Here is a 15,299-nt window from a genome sequence, read left to right as displayed (position 1 = left end):
TTGATCCATAACCAACTCACGCTCTAGGGGAATATACCTAGTCATGTCCTCGAGGTTAGGGATCTCCTCCACTGGGACAATCTCATCATCTTCACCCAGATGTTCCTTTAAATGACTGATGTGAAAAACAAGGTGAATCTTGATTCCAGAAGGAAGTGCTAACCGATAGGCTACCTCACTAATCTTCTTTGTGACTTGATAAGGCCCACAACATCGAGAAGACAACTTGTAAACCTTACTAGTTCTCATCGTTTTAGAGTCCCTTCGGACTTTAAGATACACCCACATGCCCTCTTGTCAGGCTCTGGGGGTTCGTCGTTGGTTGGCATAAAACTGAGCACGATCTTGAGCACTCTTTACGCTTTCCCTTGCAATTTTCAGCATGTCTTGCATATCTTGCAGGAAGTCCACTACTGATTGCAATTTGACTCCCCTTAGCCCAACGGCTATAGGTGACTTTGGTTGAAAACCATACATAAGCATGCATGGGCTATAGCTCTTAGCCGCATGCTTACTGCTATTATAAGCAAACTCAATCTGTGGGAGGTACCTTTCCCACTCAGACTGTCTCTTGGAGACATACGCCCTCAACATATCCTCCATAGTCTAGTTAGTCCTCTCCGTCTAACCATTCGACTCAAGATGATCCGAAGATGACATACTTAAGCGTGTTTCCAATTTGGAAAATAGCTTGCTAGAATTGTGCAGTGAATTTGGGATCCCTGTCACTGACAATCTCCTCAGGCAGTCCATAAAGCTTGTACAACTGCTCCACAAAGAGCTGAGCCAACTCATGACTCTTGAGTCTTTACCGTCGACTTAGTAGGGATAAATCTTGCCATCTTCGTCAATCGGTCTACAACAACCCAGATTGAGTCATGGCCCCTATTAGTCCGGGGTAATCCAACTACAAAATCCATTGAGATACTTTGCCATTTGTTCTCAGGAATTTGCGAAGGATGTAACAACCCACCAACTCTAAATTAGGCCTTTTAGCTTTGTTAAGCTGGCATTGGGAACACTTCCGCACATAATCCTCAACAAAGGACTTCATGCGCGGCCAGTAAAAATGCCGGCCAACCAAGGCTAAGGTTCTATGTATGCCTGAGTGCCCCACACTAGGTGCGTGATGGAACTCATGCAATATCAAAGTTTGGATGTCCAGATCACTGGGCACACAAACCTTGCCATCCTTGAATAGTAATCCACCTCTAATGGAATACTTTTCCAATATCTTTCTCTTAGCAGCACTCACCGGAGTGTCCGGAACACTCGGATCTCGCAGACTGCTTCCGGCCTAGACCAATTGCCGATCACTAGGCACACAAACCTTGCCATCCTTGAATAGTAATCCACCTCTAATGGAATACTTTTCCAATATCTTTCTCTTAGCAACACTCACCGAAGTGTCCGAAACACTCGGATCTCGCAGGCTGCTTTCGACCTAGACCAATTGCCAGATTCTACCAAAATGGGAATCTTGTTGGCAACGCCCTTTGAGAGAGAGATAAAAGTCAGTCGTTATCTCAGCAAAAGAGATAGCATTGACCTCGGGGATCCTACTAAGGGCATCAGCGACCCGATTGGTCGTTCTCCTACGATAACGGATCTCAAAGTCAAACTCCTGCATGAGGTCAACCCATCTGGCCTTCTGACCCCTCAGGTCAGGCTAATCACAAATATACTTCAACGAATGGTGATCTATCCTCCAGACTACAATCGAGACCCATACCAATAGTGTCTACAGATTTTCATCCCATGGACAACAACCAGAAGCTCCTTTTCCTGGGTAGGGTACCTCATCTGTGCATCTGAAAGCTTTTTACTTTCAAATGCTATGGGCCTCCCATCTTGGAATAGGGAAACACCTATTGCATAATCGTTGGCATCCGTTTCAACCACAAAAGGTTTACTGGGATCCACAATCAGCAACATAGGCGCTGAGGTAACAAGCTCCTTCAGTGCTTTAAAACACCGGTCCAACCTCTCGCTCCAAACCACTGGAGGACTTATCTTGCCTTTCTTGCTTCTCACCCCCTTTAAGAGTTCAGTCAAAGGGGCAGCAATCTTGGCATAATTCTTGATGAACTTCCTGAAAAAGCCAGTGAATCCCAAAAAAGATTTCACTTGCCAAATCGTCCTTGGAATAGGCCATTCAAGGACCTTCCGAAGATGGTAGTATGCGCTCCTGTGTGGATTACAAAGGCTTGAACAAGCTTATTGTGAAGAACAAGTATCCTTTACCGAGGAGGGATGACTTGGTGGATTGTCTTCAGGGTGCTAAGTATTTCACCAAGATTGATCTACAGTTAGGCTATCATCAGATAAGGATTAAACCGAAGGAAGTGCCTAAGACTGCGTTTCGGACACGCTATGGCCACTATGAGTTGTTGCAGGAGAGGCTGACAAAGGTCCAGACACCTCCACAGATGAAACCGAGGTATCCATGTATTCAGCCATGAATCAGTCCGGAAAGAGCACTTGTAGAGAGAGTAAAAGCTTGAGGTGGTGGTGTAAACTTTTCCAAGCAGGCGAAAGCAGAGAAGAAAAGTGGTGCACAAGAAGGAAACCCAAAAGCAGGCAGTTCGGGTTGTCAAAAAGCACAGATTCTGGTTGACTTCAGAATTCTATGTGCTTAAGTGACAAAACACCCAAAAAAGAATACTTGGCTCCAAAAAAGCATCTCAGTTGTGCGCCCTCCAGAAAAGCTCCAAATCGACCTGTTTTAGGCAAAAAGCACCACGTGTGCTTTTTCACACACTACACGCACCTACATGCCATATATGGAGTACTTGGCCCCTACTGATATGCGCCCATATCCTGGCCGTCCAGCCCAGTTATGGGGCGGGGCATCCCCCTTCACACCCGGGCATGCCCACACATGGGTACCACAACCACATATGGGTAGTCACTCAGGACAGCCTGAATCGGCTCACAGCAGTGCTTTTCCCCTCTCTCTGTGCTCTGAACAGTGCCCACACAGCCTTCTCTGCACATGTCAAAACCTACAGCATGCTCATCTCTTCACACCCCTCTTTCCTCCCGTTCATGGCGATCAGCAGGGCTGTTCATGGCAGCACTCGGAGACAGGGTGACCAGCCCGCATAGAAACCCTAATAATTCAGCTATGGAGAAAAAGCTATGGGGTGAAACCTAGAGATGCAAAAGCACACGACGACGGGTACAAACATAAGGTTTTAGGGCGAACAATTCCCCCGTACAAAACTCGAAAAAGCACAATGCTTACCCACTGCTTTTTCACATGGATATGGAGTTCTTTGCAAAACTCCCACACATCCAACCACACCGATCTTCTCCCTCAAGTCTGGTTACTCCCTACCTTCCGTCCAAGCGTCCTATACCACCCAGACCTTGGAAAGCAAAAAAGTAACCCGACGACTTAAGCTCCGGAGGACCCAGGTGATGGATTTTCTCCTCTCCTTCTTTCGGAGATTTCCAAGCTTAATCCGAGCAGGTCTAGCTTTGATACCAATGTAAAGCCCCAACCAGATAAACCCTGCAATTAAGCATAAGCATGGAAACGTAAGGACAGCATCAAGCTCACAGCCCAACCATAAAGCCATTCAGGCTCACCCCCGAGCACGGGGGAACAATAGCATCCGAGACATGGCTCCACGTGCAAAGTCCCTGGCGTCCCATACCACCAGTACACACCCACTGGATGTAAGCACAGAGTAGTCTAAAGGCCTGAAGTCTGGGTCTGAGGAGCTCTCTCTCAAACTAACCCATAAAGTGACTTATATAGGCCTCCTATGAACTAGGAGCCAAATATAGCACGTCTCATAAAAGCTACTAATCTCCCCACTTAAGATGCCTAACCCCAACCTATGGTTAACCCAACCCGAGGGTCTTAACCCTGGTTAGCCTTGGGATGTAACACCAGCTAGGGCCAATGTGGCATGGAGAGTGATCATTCAGCCACATAGCAGAGGGGGGCTTGGCCTCATCGCGATCCCACTATACAAGGCCGTGCCCTGCTGGGTAAGTTGATTGTCCTACCCGGTGGTGAGCCCTTGAAGGATTTCCTCTTGGGCCAAGATTTCAACCTGCACTCCGAGCCTTGGGGGCCCGTGGCCGCAAAGTACTAGATGGATCTTCACAAAGCCCAGTCTTTGAGGACAGATTCGTAGCTAGACTACTTCGTGCTTGGGATCATCTCAGGCCAGCCCTTAGACAGTGTTCCAGTTGCCTCAGAGGAGCAGCTTCGACAGCCTTTGGTCTGGAACCCCCCTGATCCGTTTACCCAGTGGCCACATGCTAGGGGCCCGACCGCATATATCTTGGGGCGCCTTCAGCATGGGACCAGCCAGGTCTCTCAGAGATTGGATTGCATACATGTAGTTACCTCAGGAGGTGCAAGAGAGAGACCTAAAAGGGATCCGGGATAGAGACAGGCTCAGCATCGACATTGACTCAACTATAACTCAGACTCCTATTCGTGACCGACCCCCCCCCCCGGTGTGGCTAGACGTGTTTACCAGACACGATATCCTCGTGGCGGTCCATGGAGCAAATGAGGACAGTGGTCTGCTCACTTTTTCTATTGGATCCCATGGCAAACTAGAGAGATCAGAGCACCCCTTGGAGGATTTAAGAGGCTGCACCTTGCAAAGCGTGAGGGTGATTGGTTTTCGGGCATGGGAATGGCACATAGATCCAGAATTGGCCAAGGTGGCCAGGGAGAGACTATGGCGGCTATGGATTTGGGAGTGCCGACCTCTCACGCGGCTACAGTGGGACCCGGGAGAGTGGCATGATCCTGTAGATCGGGAGGAGACTATGGATGACCCCTTATTTGCATATACAGCGTGGCTTGGCCGCAAGATCCAGATGCTTGAGATAGATGGCACTCCGGCAACAGCAACACACTCGCAGTCTCAGGGCCTATCACAACGCTTCCTTTCAGATTTCTGGAAGAGGCTTTGGGATAGCTTCCGGCCAAGGAAGATCACTCTTTTTCTTTGGTTGATGGCACACAAGAGTTTGGCGGTCGGTATTTGGCTGGCTGTTGGAGGTTGGTCAGTAGCTTGCCCGAGGTGCAGCCACCCCCTAGGAGTCTCAGCGACATTGCCTTTGGGATTGCCCAAAGGCTAAGCAGATTTGGCAGTAGATTCTCCGCATCTTTGCTATGGACAGGGCATCGACTTGGATCATCACTTGGGGTACTGTCGCTTGGGCCACTGAGGCTAGAGTGGTCAGGACTTATGAGGAGGATGGGGGAGGACTAGCCCTTCACGTCTCCCACCATCATATTGCAGCAGTACCAGTCACAGCCCCACTGACAGGTGACTGGCGACCACGCTCATGCTAGGGATGGGAGATTTGCAGTAGCAAACCAACTTGGCACATCTGGCGTGCTAGATGCAGCGAGGCCATCAAGGGTTACGTCCCCCCGCACACCACCCCCCCCCCCCCCCGCGCGGCCCTGTATGAGATAGCCTTCTCCTCACAGGGTGGCCAGCTGGAGGAGAAGCATCTCTTCCCCTTTGATCACTTGTTTCCCACCCTTATATGAGGCGAGTTTGTGTCTAGCCCGTTGTGGTTGTACTTAGCCCCTTGTGGCTGATTTTTCTTTAACTAATTGAAGGATCTTTTTCCCGGAAAAAAAAAGCCAACAACTATGCTATATTTATTATAAAAAGCATGGGGCTGTTTTCATTGAAAAAGCAAGGGGCAGTTTTTCCAGCACATCTTAAAAAAGGCCTGTTTGTTTGGGAAAAAGCACTTGGGGGTTTTCTTAACTACCATAAAAGGGAAGGCCTTAGGCCCTTTGTGCTCAACCCATTAAAAATCAACTGAAGGTAGCCCGTTGTGAGGATTCGCAGCCAGATCTTCATCTTTCATGCGTGGAGTACGAAGGTCACCTTATTTTGCATGCTTCTCGCGTGAAACTTTTTCCTCGGCTTTTAGAATCGGTCATGTAAGTCTCTTGCAGCAGCAGTAGACCTTTCTTCTCCCTTTACCATGGCAGCACGACTCCACTTTGTTGACGATGTTTCCGACCATGAGGAAGATCGTCCTTCGGGGTGTTGTGGTGCAGCAGGACGTGGTCAAGGGGGTTGAGTAAGCTTACTTGGAGGAGGAGATGGCTCAACTCCAGGTAGAGTTTCAAGAAGAAATCCAGCTTTTGCGGGATCGGTTGGTTGTACTTCAGAGAGCGGTGATTGGTGCAATGGCTCCTACGGGACTGGAAGCACTAGCTCCTTCGTTCACACCCGAGGCATCTATGGGTGAGAGAAAGGAGAGGACCCACAAGGTGGTTGACTCTTGGCTCAATCCCGTTGGAATGTACACTTTGAGTTTCACCCGTTCTCAGAAGCTCGGAAGCTTCCAATGGTTAGGGGTCTCCTCAAGGAGAAAGCCCTAACATGGTGGAGAGAACTCAGAAATAAACCGAGTACATGGGGGAAGAGTTTGAGACATTGCTTGCAACCAATGTTTGATATAGTGGCCAAGTTTACAGACTTGGACATGAAGAAGTTGTCTTTCGACACGTCCCAATCGGCACACATGGGCACCACAACGTTGTGTGGGTTTCTATCTATGGGTTGGCACGCAAACACAAGCTCCAAGTCAAGAACAATCATAGCAAGACACTCGAGGATGCCATCCAGTATGCTACGACTTATGAACAAATGATGGCTGGCCAAATGCAAAGGAATGTCTCTGAGAAACCTCAAACCACGGAAACCTTTGAGCAAGCTTCCAAGCATAAACAGATGTTTAAGTCTGAGAAGAATCCACAAGAACAAACCCAGTCTCTAGGTGAACCCAATCCGAAGAAGGATCAGAAGCATCAACAAATCCTCCATAGCATTAGGGAGAGCATATGTTTCTCTTGCGGTCAGTAGGGCCATATGAAGGCGAGTTATCCGAAGGCAAAGACCAAGGCAGCTCATTTGACTGAAGTCATAGGTAACCCTCAAGTTCTTCAGTAGATATTGTGGTTTTAGGTCTGAGTGCTTGCATGGAATGTGTTTTCTGCAAAGCATTCTTCGGTTCTAACGACTTGATACGTAGGTATAAGTACGTGTTAGGGAAGATTGTGCACATCCTTTTTTGACCTTGGTAGCACTCACACCTTCATTAATGCCAAACTTGTGTAGAAGCTCAGAGTGAAGACGCAACCGAGAGGACTTGGACAAATTTGGGACAGGCGTGTGTCTTAGTTATTTACTGATATGTATATTCAAAGTTATGCATGAATGTAGATTGAAAGGATGGTGTTTTGTTCTTTGTAATGAAAGATGCTCTAGTGTTTTGAGGGGTAATTTTGGCGGTCCCACCTCTATTTTTATATCCATGGGTTGGCAAGGGAACATAAGCTCCAAGTTAAGGACAATCATAGCAAGACACTAGAGGATGCCATCCGGTATGCTAGGATTTATGAAGAGACGAGGCCAGCCATACACAGAAGAATGCCTCTGAGAAACCTCAAACCAAAGAAACCTTTGAGCAGGCTTCCAAGCGTTTGAGAAGGCTCCGCAAGACCAAACCCAATCTTCGGGCGAACCCAATCCAAAGAAGGATAAAAAGCATCAGCGGATCCTCCAGAACATTAGCGAGGGCAGGTGTTTCTCTTGCGGTCAAAAGGGCCATATAGGCAAGTTATCTGAAGGCAAAGACCAAGGCAGCTTATTTGACCAAAGTTTAAGGCAGCTTATTTGACCAAAGTTTAAGGTGACCCTCAAGTTCTTCCGTATATATTTTTGTTTTGGGTTAGAGTGCTTGCATGGAATGTGTTCTCTACATGGCAATCTTCGGTCCTAACGACTTGATACATATGTATGAGTTGGTGTTAGGGAAGGCTGCGCACACCTTTTTTGACCCTAGTAGTACTCACAACTTCATTAATGCCAAAAATGAACAAAAGCTGGGAGTGAAGACACAAGCGAGTGATCACGTGTATCGTGTGCACCTAGAGGGGGGACTTGGACAGATCTAGGGCATGTCTCAATTACTAATATATATTCAGAGTTGTGTCCATGTAGATTGAAAGAGTCATGTTTTGTCCTTTGTAATGGAAGATGCTCCAGTATTTTGAAGGGTGATTTTGCGGTCCAACCCCTCTATTTTTGTACCTCAGCAAGATTTTGTAATATAATCTATATTTGTTATGAAGTGTTTAAATGTGTTGGTACCCTTTCATCTGATGTTAATTGTGATTTATAACAATTAACTTAGATGTTTGGGAAACACTAGACTAGGAAGCATTAGTGCAGAGTACGCATATGTTTTCTCTACTGAGTTAGGTTGTGGTTTTCTAGCTAGATGGTTGGTTGATCACACGATTGATGATGAGCTAGCTCGGGGAGGAGGGGACTACCTGACAATAGGCGGAATATCTCACGATTGGGACTCCATTAGGACAAGAGTTGTCAGATGTGTGAACATGTGTGAGTTAAATCACTATTATTCCAATGGTTTACCTGTAGAGTGGACCGTGACATGGGGTGGCGGTGAAGAGCACCAAGACTTAGTTTGGAAAGGATTGATCACCCTAACTCACCTTTAAAAGTCTCAAGGAAATTTTATATTGTGTGTACCTTGTAGAGTTTCTGCGTGTGTATATTTTATAGCCTTGCTATGTCTTGTCCTTATGAGCGATAGTTATAACCCCTATGGTAGAAAGAGTTATGAAAGACTTGACAAGGAAATCGGAAGGGTAACTTGGATGGGGTTGCCAGGATTAAGTGGGTGAATCCTTTACCCGATTTTGTGCTGACTTGCATGATTCCTTGAGAGGGCTATGTTGGGCAATGGGAATTTCATTCGGCATGGCAGTAGGTCCAGGCAGGGAGCTCCATTGATTTAGACCAAGACTCGGGGATCATTTGTTAGGATGGACGATAGTCTGTACTTTTATTTGGACGGTTGTTGTTCCGTGATGATTTAGTCTCTGTACTCGATTGTGTTGAGATTAGGAGAGAGCTCTTATAATTGTCATGATGCTTCTACAACGGGTCATCCGGAGATTCGATGGACTTGTGTTTTTGTGATCATCCTCCATCCGATGGGCAGACAGAGAGGGTGGGATCAGGTTTTGGAGGTTATGCATTGTGCATATGACTCCATGCGACCATTGTATTGGAAGAGGTACATCCCTATGGTCAAGTTTGCCTATGGTACTACTGAGCATATGGTTCTAGAAATAGCTAGAATATGTTTGGTAGGAGTTGGGTTCAAATCTAGATTCCCTCAAACTTTGATAGCTTGAAGGAGACACAGTTGTGGTGCCTGATAGTTAGGAGTCTCTAAGAGGGAGATATGATATCCCATAGGTATGAGGATTTACAAGATCCTGTAAGTATGGGTATTATGTTACACCTAGCAGATATTTGTCTTTCAAGTTTCCAATTCCATGAGTAGTTAGAGGATTGAAGGATGGTTTATGTTCTTCAAGGACCTGAGAAGGTTCTGTATTTTTCCTCTTGTTCCCACGGTCATATGTTGGAGGAACAGCAACTTCAGTTGAGCTAGTTCCTTGATACGTGGTTACGTGGTTTCATAGCCGGTATAACATTAAATTCGGAGATAGTTGATGCAAGTAGCTGGTTTCTCCTTCATTTACTTCCAAGAGTGGAAAGGTTCTAAAGTGGGAGGAATGTTATGTACCTAGCACTAACCCTGGGGGTTAGGGACTAATCGAGCAGGGTTAGGGGAGCCCTGGGATTAGGGAAAGCAAGAAAATTTAGGTGGTTAAGGTTCAAATTTAATAAATCGAAGGGTATTGGCTATTTATGACTAGATTGTTATTTATAGCAACAATAAGCACTATATAAGTGAGTCTTGGGTTATTATTGATTCATTTTGGTCTAAAATTGGACCAACAGGCTCACTCTTGCCATCGGCATGGCGGATCAGGGCAGGTAGTCTTGCCGAGGACACCTGTGGGCACGCACTGGTGGGGCACTTGTGGGCACGCATTGGTGGTATGGGATGTCCGGGCTATTACGAGCATGGACTCATGGGAGTGAAACCTTAGCCCCTGGCTCGAGGGAGGCTTTGCAGACGCGAACCTATGGTTGGGAGGTGAGCTTTCCTACACCAATTTTAATTGGTTTCTCTAATCTTGTTTATGCCTGTGTATTAGGTGATCCTTGGGAGGAGTCTCTCACAAGGGCCAGCACACATGGGCAGGGGGGGTGGGGAGAGAGAGAGAGAGAGAGAGAGAGAGAGGAGGGGGGTGTGCATGCACAAGGTGGTAGATGAAGCGGGAGAACCAAAGAACCTATGTTGTTCTCTTGGCGGCTCATCTTAGCCATAGTTGTCACGGTACGAAAATACGATATTGTACGGGAATTTTTGGTACGATATGAAATTTTTGGATACCATACGATGAAATACAGCTTTTTTTTTTACACTTACAAACTATGGAGCTTCAAGCTTAAATGTGAGGGAAGGTTGGGGGGGGAGGAGTCTACAGTGCTTGAGGAACCAAAACATGGAGATGTGTCTCTCCCAGTTGGATCTCCCAATTGTCTCCAAAAAAGAACCTGCATGGGTAATGCAATACCAAAGGTCTCCCAGTGTAGCGTTTATGACTAAGGGACCGTCCTTACACAAATACGAGCAGTGCATCTAGGGTGATAGGTTTAGGGACTCCTCTCTAGATCAAAATGGCCATGTCCAAATCTTCTTTCTCATACATAACTTGAGGATCTGACTGTCTAGCCTTACCTATTACTTACAGGGATCTCCAAGTGATGTAGCAAGATTCTCTCATCCTACCAATCAAGTATACACTACCAGTCTACCTTGCCAGATTTTTTGGGTCTCTCAGCAACCCCATACGGAATACTAAGTGGACACGAAAGTTGCGAACTATTGCGGGCATTTGGGATCTTCGTTTAACAGGATTTCTATTTTTTTTTTTAGCATTTGGAATTTTTTTCTCAAGGTGTGTGTGTGGGGGGAGGGGGGGGGGGGGGGGGACTTGTACCGTACGATATCACACGGTACCGTACCGTACGAACCGTACGGTACGAATGGATTCGTATTGGTACGAGAAACAACTATGATTTTAGCACATTCAACTACTCTTCCTCTAGCCCAAGCAATGTTGTTCACAGATTGCATCATTCCCGAGGGAGTCCAAGAAGGTCTTGCTTCTCTTAAATGGATTGCTTTCTTCGTCTTTATCCTCACTTTCCTCAAACGTACAGGGAAGTCATTCCACCATCTTTCATCCGCCTCATCATCCCCTTCTCTATCCCCCCATGAGCCCCAAGCAGTTCTGTACATAATAAGGACAAACTATACCGCCTCACATGCACAAGGACAATGTCTCACTCTCACTCTTCCATGGATATTCTCTTGTTGAAAAGATTTTTTTAATGTGGGCCCATTTTCTATTTTTTCGCTTTTTTGGCATCCAGATATTCTCATTCTTAGTCTCATATACCCTTTGGGTCTTTCATAGACCCTTAATACAATCTTTCTTCTCTTTCCTTCAATAGGATAATAAGTTTTTTTGTTCTATTGTTATTCCAATATTCAATGAATAAAAAGTATCAATGAAATACTCACTAAAAGGAATTTCTTTATGCCAAAACCACTGAGGAGACATTTCATCTGTTTCACATGGCTTGCCAATAAAATGGGAAACGTTAAACACGTGGACCTGCATAGAAAGATTGAACAATGATCACCAATGCTCTGAACTATAAAAAAGTTGTGTTCAAATAGAAAAGTCCATTATTATAACAAATCAAACTTGTACAATGTGTTTTACGATATTAAGTTAGCTCTTTATTATTGGATGCTCCATCCCATCCCCAATGATCTTGTTGCTTGCAATTGTAATCACATAACTAAAGCACATTGAGCAGAATATAACTTGAAATAATTTTCTTCTTAACGTTACTAATGAAAGATGAAAGTTAAGGACTATTAAACAAAGGAAACAATTAAACCTACTTTAAAAGCAAACATGATCTCATGGTCTTATGGCTGAATTATAACCAAGAAGACCCCGATCGCTGATGGGTGTGTAGCCTAGCGGTTTGGATTCCGAGGAAGAAGGGGGTTGAGGGGGGCGGGGAGGGGGAGGGGGAGGGGGGAGTTCTGCGTTCAAATCCCCACAAGCTCCCTGATGGCATCTGGGAAGTTTGCGGCTATAATACTGTAGGCATATGCTCACTTATGGTAGTGCTATGTGTGAACAGGGCTTAACCAAGGGCACTTTTTCCCATGTGGTTTTTCCCCTTGGACATCAAGTGTGAAAGGACACATATAATATTTTGTAGTTCTATATTATATGGATGTGGCACACATGCAAGGGTTGACTTGCATTTTGTGGATACCACACTTTTGGCTCTCTCTCTCTCTCTCATTTCTGTGTGTGAGCTTCTCTACCCTGCACCTAACCCTAATGTGCAGGTTTGTGTGTGTGAGTGTGTGAGTCCAACACCCAACATTTGGTATCAGAGCTGGGAGCTGGCCCTGGAGTGGTGCCCGTGCAGAATCTGCTGAAAGAACTGCGAAATTCCGTCCACAGGCTGCCAAATTCCGTCGCCTGCGTTTTTCCGTCGGTCAGATTCCGTCGCCGCTGTGTTTCTGTCCGTCGGAGCTCAGCCGTCCGGCCGTCAGACACGGGCGACACTAGTGGGGAGCCCACCACCTCCGCCCAGCCTCGCGGCGACGCTTCCTCTGCACAGCCGGCGACCCAGCACCGGCGCCGCCCAGTTCCGTCATCAACGCCCAGGTGCGCCCCGCCGTTCCGTCCAGGCTCCCGCTCTCGCTCCGGCCTAACGCCGTCCGTTCTGCTCCGTCACGGTCCTGCTCCAGCGTCGCGTCCGTCCGTCCGTCCGTCTACGCAGTGCTCGCCGTATGCTCCATCCTCCACGCGCACTAGCCCACGACTGACTCGTGGCCTTCGTTCCCCGCCAGCGACCTCGACATCTGTCGTTGACGGCTCCCGCCGGTTCCGACACCAGCGACTCCGGCTCCACTGCTCGCCCATCGCTAGTCCAAGGCCACCGTCTGTGCTCCGTCGGCCGTCTATGCTCCGTCTCGACTGGCGTCGACTCCAGGCGCCCGCACTGGTCCAAGGCCGCCGGCGCACCTTCCCGACTATTCAACAGCGCCGCTTGTGTCTCCCGCTTCTGGCTCGCCCGACACCAACGCCCAGTGACTCCGTCTTCAATGCCCGCCCAACTCCAGCGACTAGCTCGTTACCTGCCTGGTGCAGCTCGCCTTCGCCTCTGCCATCAGCTCCGTACGCTTCAACCCAAGCTCCCCGTCGGCTGCCCACAGCCATCCGCCTTCTCCACCTGCAACGACTTCCTCCAACGTCTCCACCTGCAACGACTTGGTCCATTGTCCAAGTTCCTTTTCAATTTGTTTGCTCCAAGCCTGCTGCCCTTCCCTTAAGGTATTTCTCTGTCAAAATTTTTTATCAAACCCAAATACAAAATCTGCAGCTATTGCAGTGCAGGTCATATGCCAATTTTGCAGAAAATGAATGCTGTGCAAGTCAGATTGAAAGGAAAATTGCAGATGAAATTTGGGGGTTTTTGAAATTGAGGTCAAAATCAGCAAATTGAACCTCTCTAATTTGCAAAAATTTGGGGGTTTTCAAAATTGAGGTCAAAATTGGCAAATTGAACCTCTTACATTTGCAGAAATTTGGGGCTTTTCTGAAAATTGGCCAATTAGATGCACATTGAAGCGATTGGAGTGCATAAAAATTGAGGATTTTCTGATTGGAGCATGTAATTGGGCATTACAGCTGCGATTTGTCGCGTATGTATACACATTGTGTGTAATTGGACAATTTGGGGCAGGTTAACACTTGCTTTGGTTTGCAGGCATACATTTGCACAGGACATTTGGTTGCCAAGCAGTGCATATTGGTGCTTGGTTTGCTTGCAGATATATTTTGTTGACATGGCACAGAATGCTACAGATGTATTTGGTGTGCTCACCCAAGAGGACAAGCTGGATGGATCTAACTACTCCCTCTGGAGTTTTATGATCCGTAATTTGCTGGTAGCCAAAGGGCTTTGGGGCATCGTGTGTGGTGATGACACACGCCCACATACCATTCAGCCAGCCACGCCTCAAAGAGGAGGTGCTCAAAGAGCTCCTGATGTAGATCCTGCTCCCACACAAGAGCAGAAGAGATGGGACTCTAGAGATGCACAGGCCATGTCATTGATAGCCCTTTCAGTGAAAAGGACTATAATTCCGCACATTCGTTCATGCAAGACATCGAAGCTTGCATGGGACACATTGGAAGCAATGTATCAAGTACGCAACGAGGCAAGAGTTGCCTACTTGAAGAGGCAATTGGATCTTCTTTCAATGGATGAGGGTGACTCTATGGCAGATCATCTCACCAAAGTGAAAGATTTGCAGGAACGATTGCTCAACATTGATGAGGTTATCCCAGACAGACAGATGGTCACCAAAAATGGTCATGGACAGCCCTCTTCTAGTGGTGAAAAGTCTGACAAAGGGGATGCAAACAAGCCCAAAAAGAAGGGCAAATGTCACTACTGCCATAAGCCTGGACACTACATCAGTGAATGTAGGAAAAGGATTGCAAAAGAGAAAAAGAAAGAAGCAGGCAATGCAGTAGCAGACTCTTCGGATGACAAAGCACAGCAATCAGCTAATGTAATCCAGGAAGAGTACACTTTTTTGGTCACATGCACTAGTGACACTTCAGACACTGATATGTCTTGCATTGCATCTGACAGACAGAATGCATCATGGTATTTTGATAGTGGTGCTTCGAGCCACATCACTTCATGCAAAGATGTATTTCAGCACTTGGTTTATGCTTCAAATGGCCGCACTGTATCATGTGCAGATCATACCACATATCCAGTAAAGGGAATTGGTAATGTCATACTTATTGCAGCCAATGGTGCCAATATATGTATGAAAAATGTATTGTATGTTCCAAAGATAAAGAAAAATCTGCTCTCCGTCTCAGCCATAAACGACCAAGGTTTAAAGGTTGAATTTGAAGACGGGAAGTGTTTGGTAAAAGACCCATCAAAGGGTTATGAAATAGTCACTTCTGGAACACGATACAAAGGCTTGTATAAGCTGGACAGCTATGACAAGCGCACTTATGATGTAAATACAGTGGCTGCCCACACTCCTGCTATGCATGATGCAGAGCTATGGCATGCTCGTTTTGGGCATGTAAATTTTCAGAGTTTGATGCTTTTGTAGAAGCATCATATGGTTGATAATATGCCACCTCTTGAGTCTCCACCAAGACATGTATGTGAGGGGTGTATTTTGGGAAAGATGCAACCGAA

At 46.6% G+C, this 15,299-nt stretch overlaps 1 protein-coding gene across 11 annotated transcripts in view; it reads right to left on the bottom strand.

Annotated features, from left to right (window-relative positions):
* NUDX1 (nudix hydrolase 1) overlaps positions 1-15,299 on the bottom strand; it is an 87,584-nt gene that overhangs the window by 7,079 nt on the left and 65,206 nt on the right. For 6 of the 11 annotated variants that reach the window (XM_086810629.1, XM_086810630.1, XM_086810627.1 and 3 more), the window contains exon 4: positions 11,551-11,644. The exons of the other annotated variants lie outside the window; for them this stretch is intronic. In XM_086810629.1, the coding sequence (XP_086666755.1) occupies positions 11,551-11,644 (94 nt within the window). The remainder of the gene's footprint in view (positions 1-11,550; positions 11,645-15,299) is intronic. 11 annotated transcript variants of the gene reach the window in all.

The sequence above is a fragment of the Cibotium barometz genome, chromosome 16 (genome assembly GCF_041138505.1).
Source record: "Cibotium barometz isolate CiBa-2024 chromosome 16, ASM4113850v1, whole genome shotgun sequence".
In the NCBI taxonomy this organism is placed as follows: Eukaryota; Viridiplantae; Streptophyta; class Polypodiopsida; order Cyatheales; family Cibotiaceae; genus Cibotium; species Cibotium barometz.
This window is presented reverse-complemented; position numbering and strand designations above follow the sequence as displayed.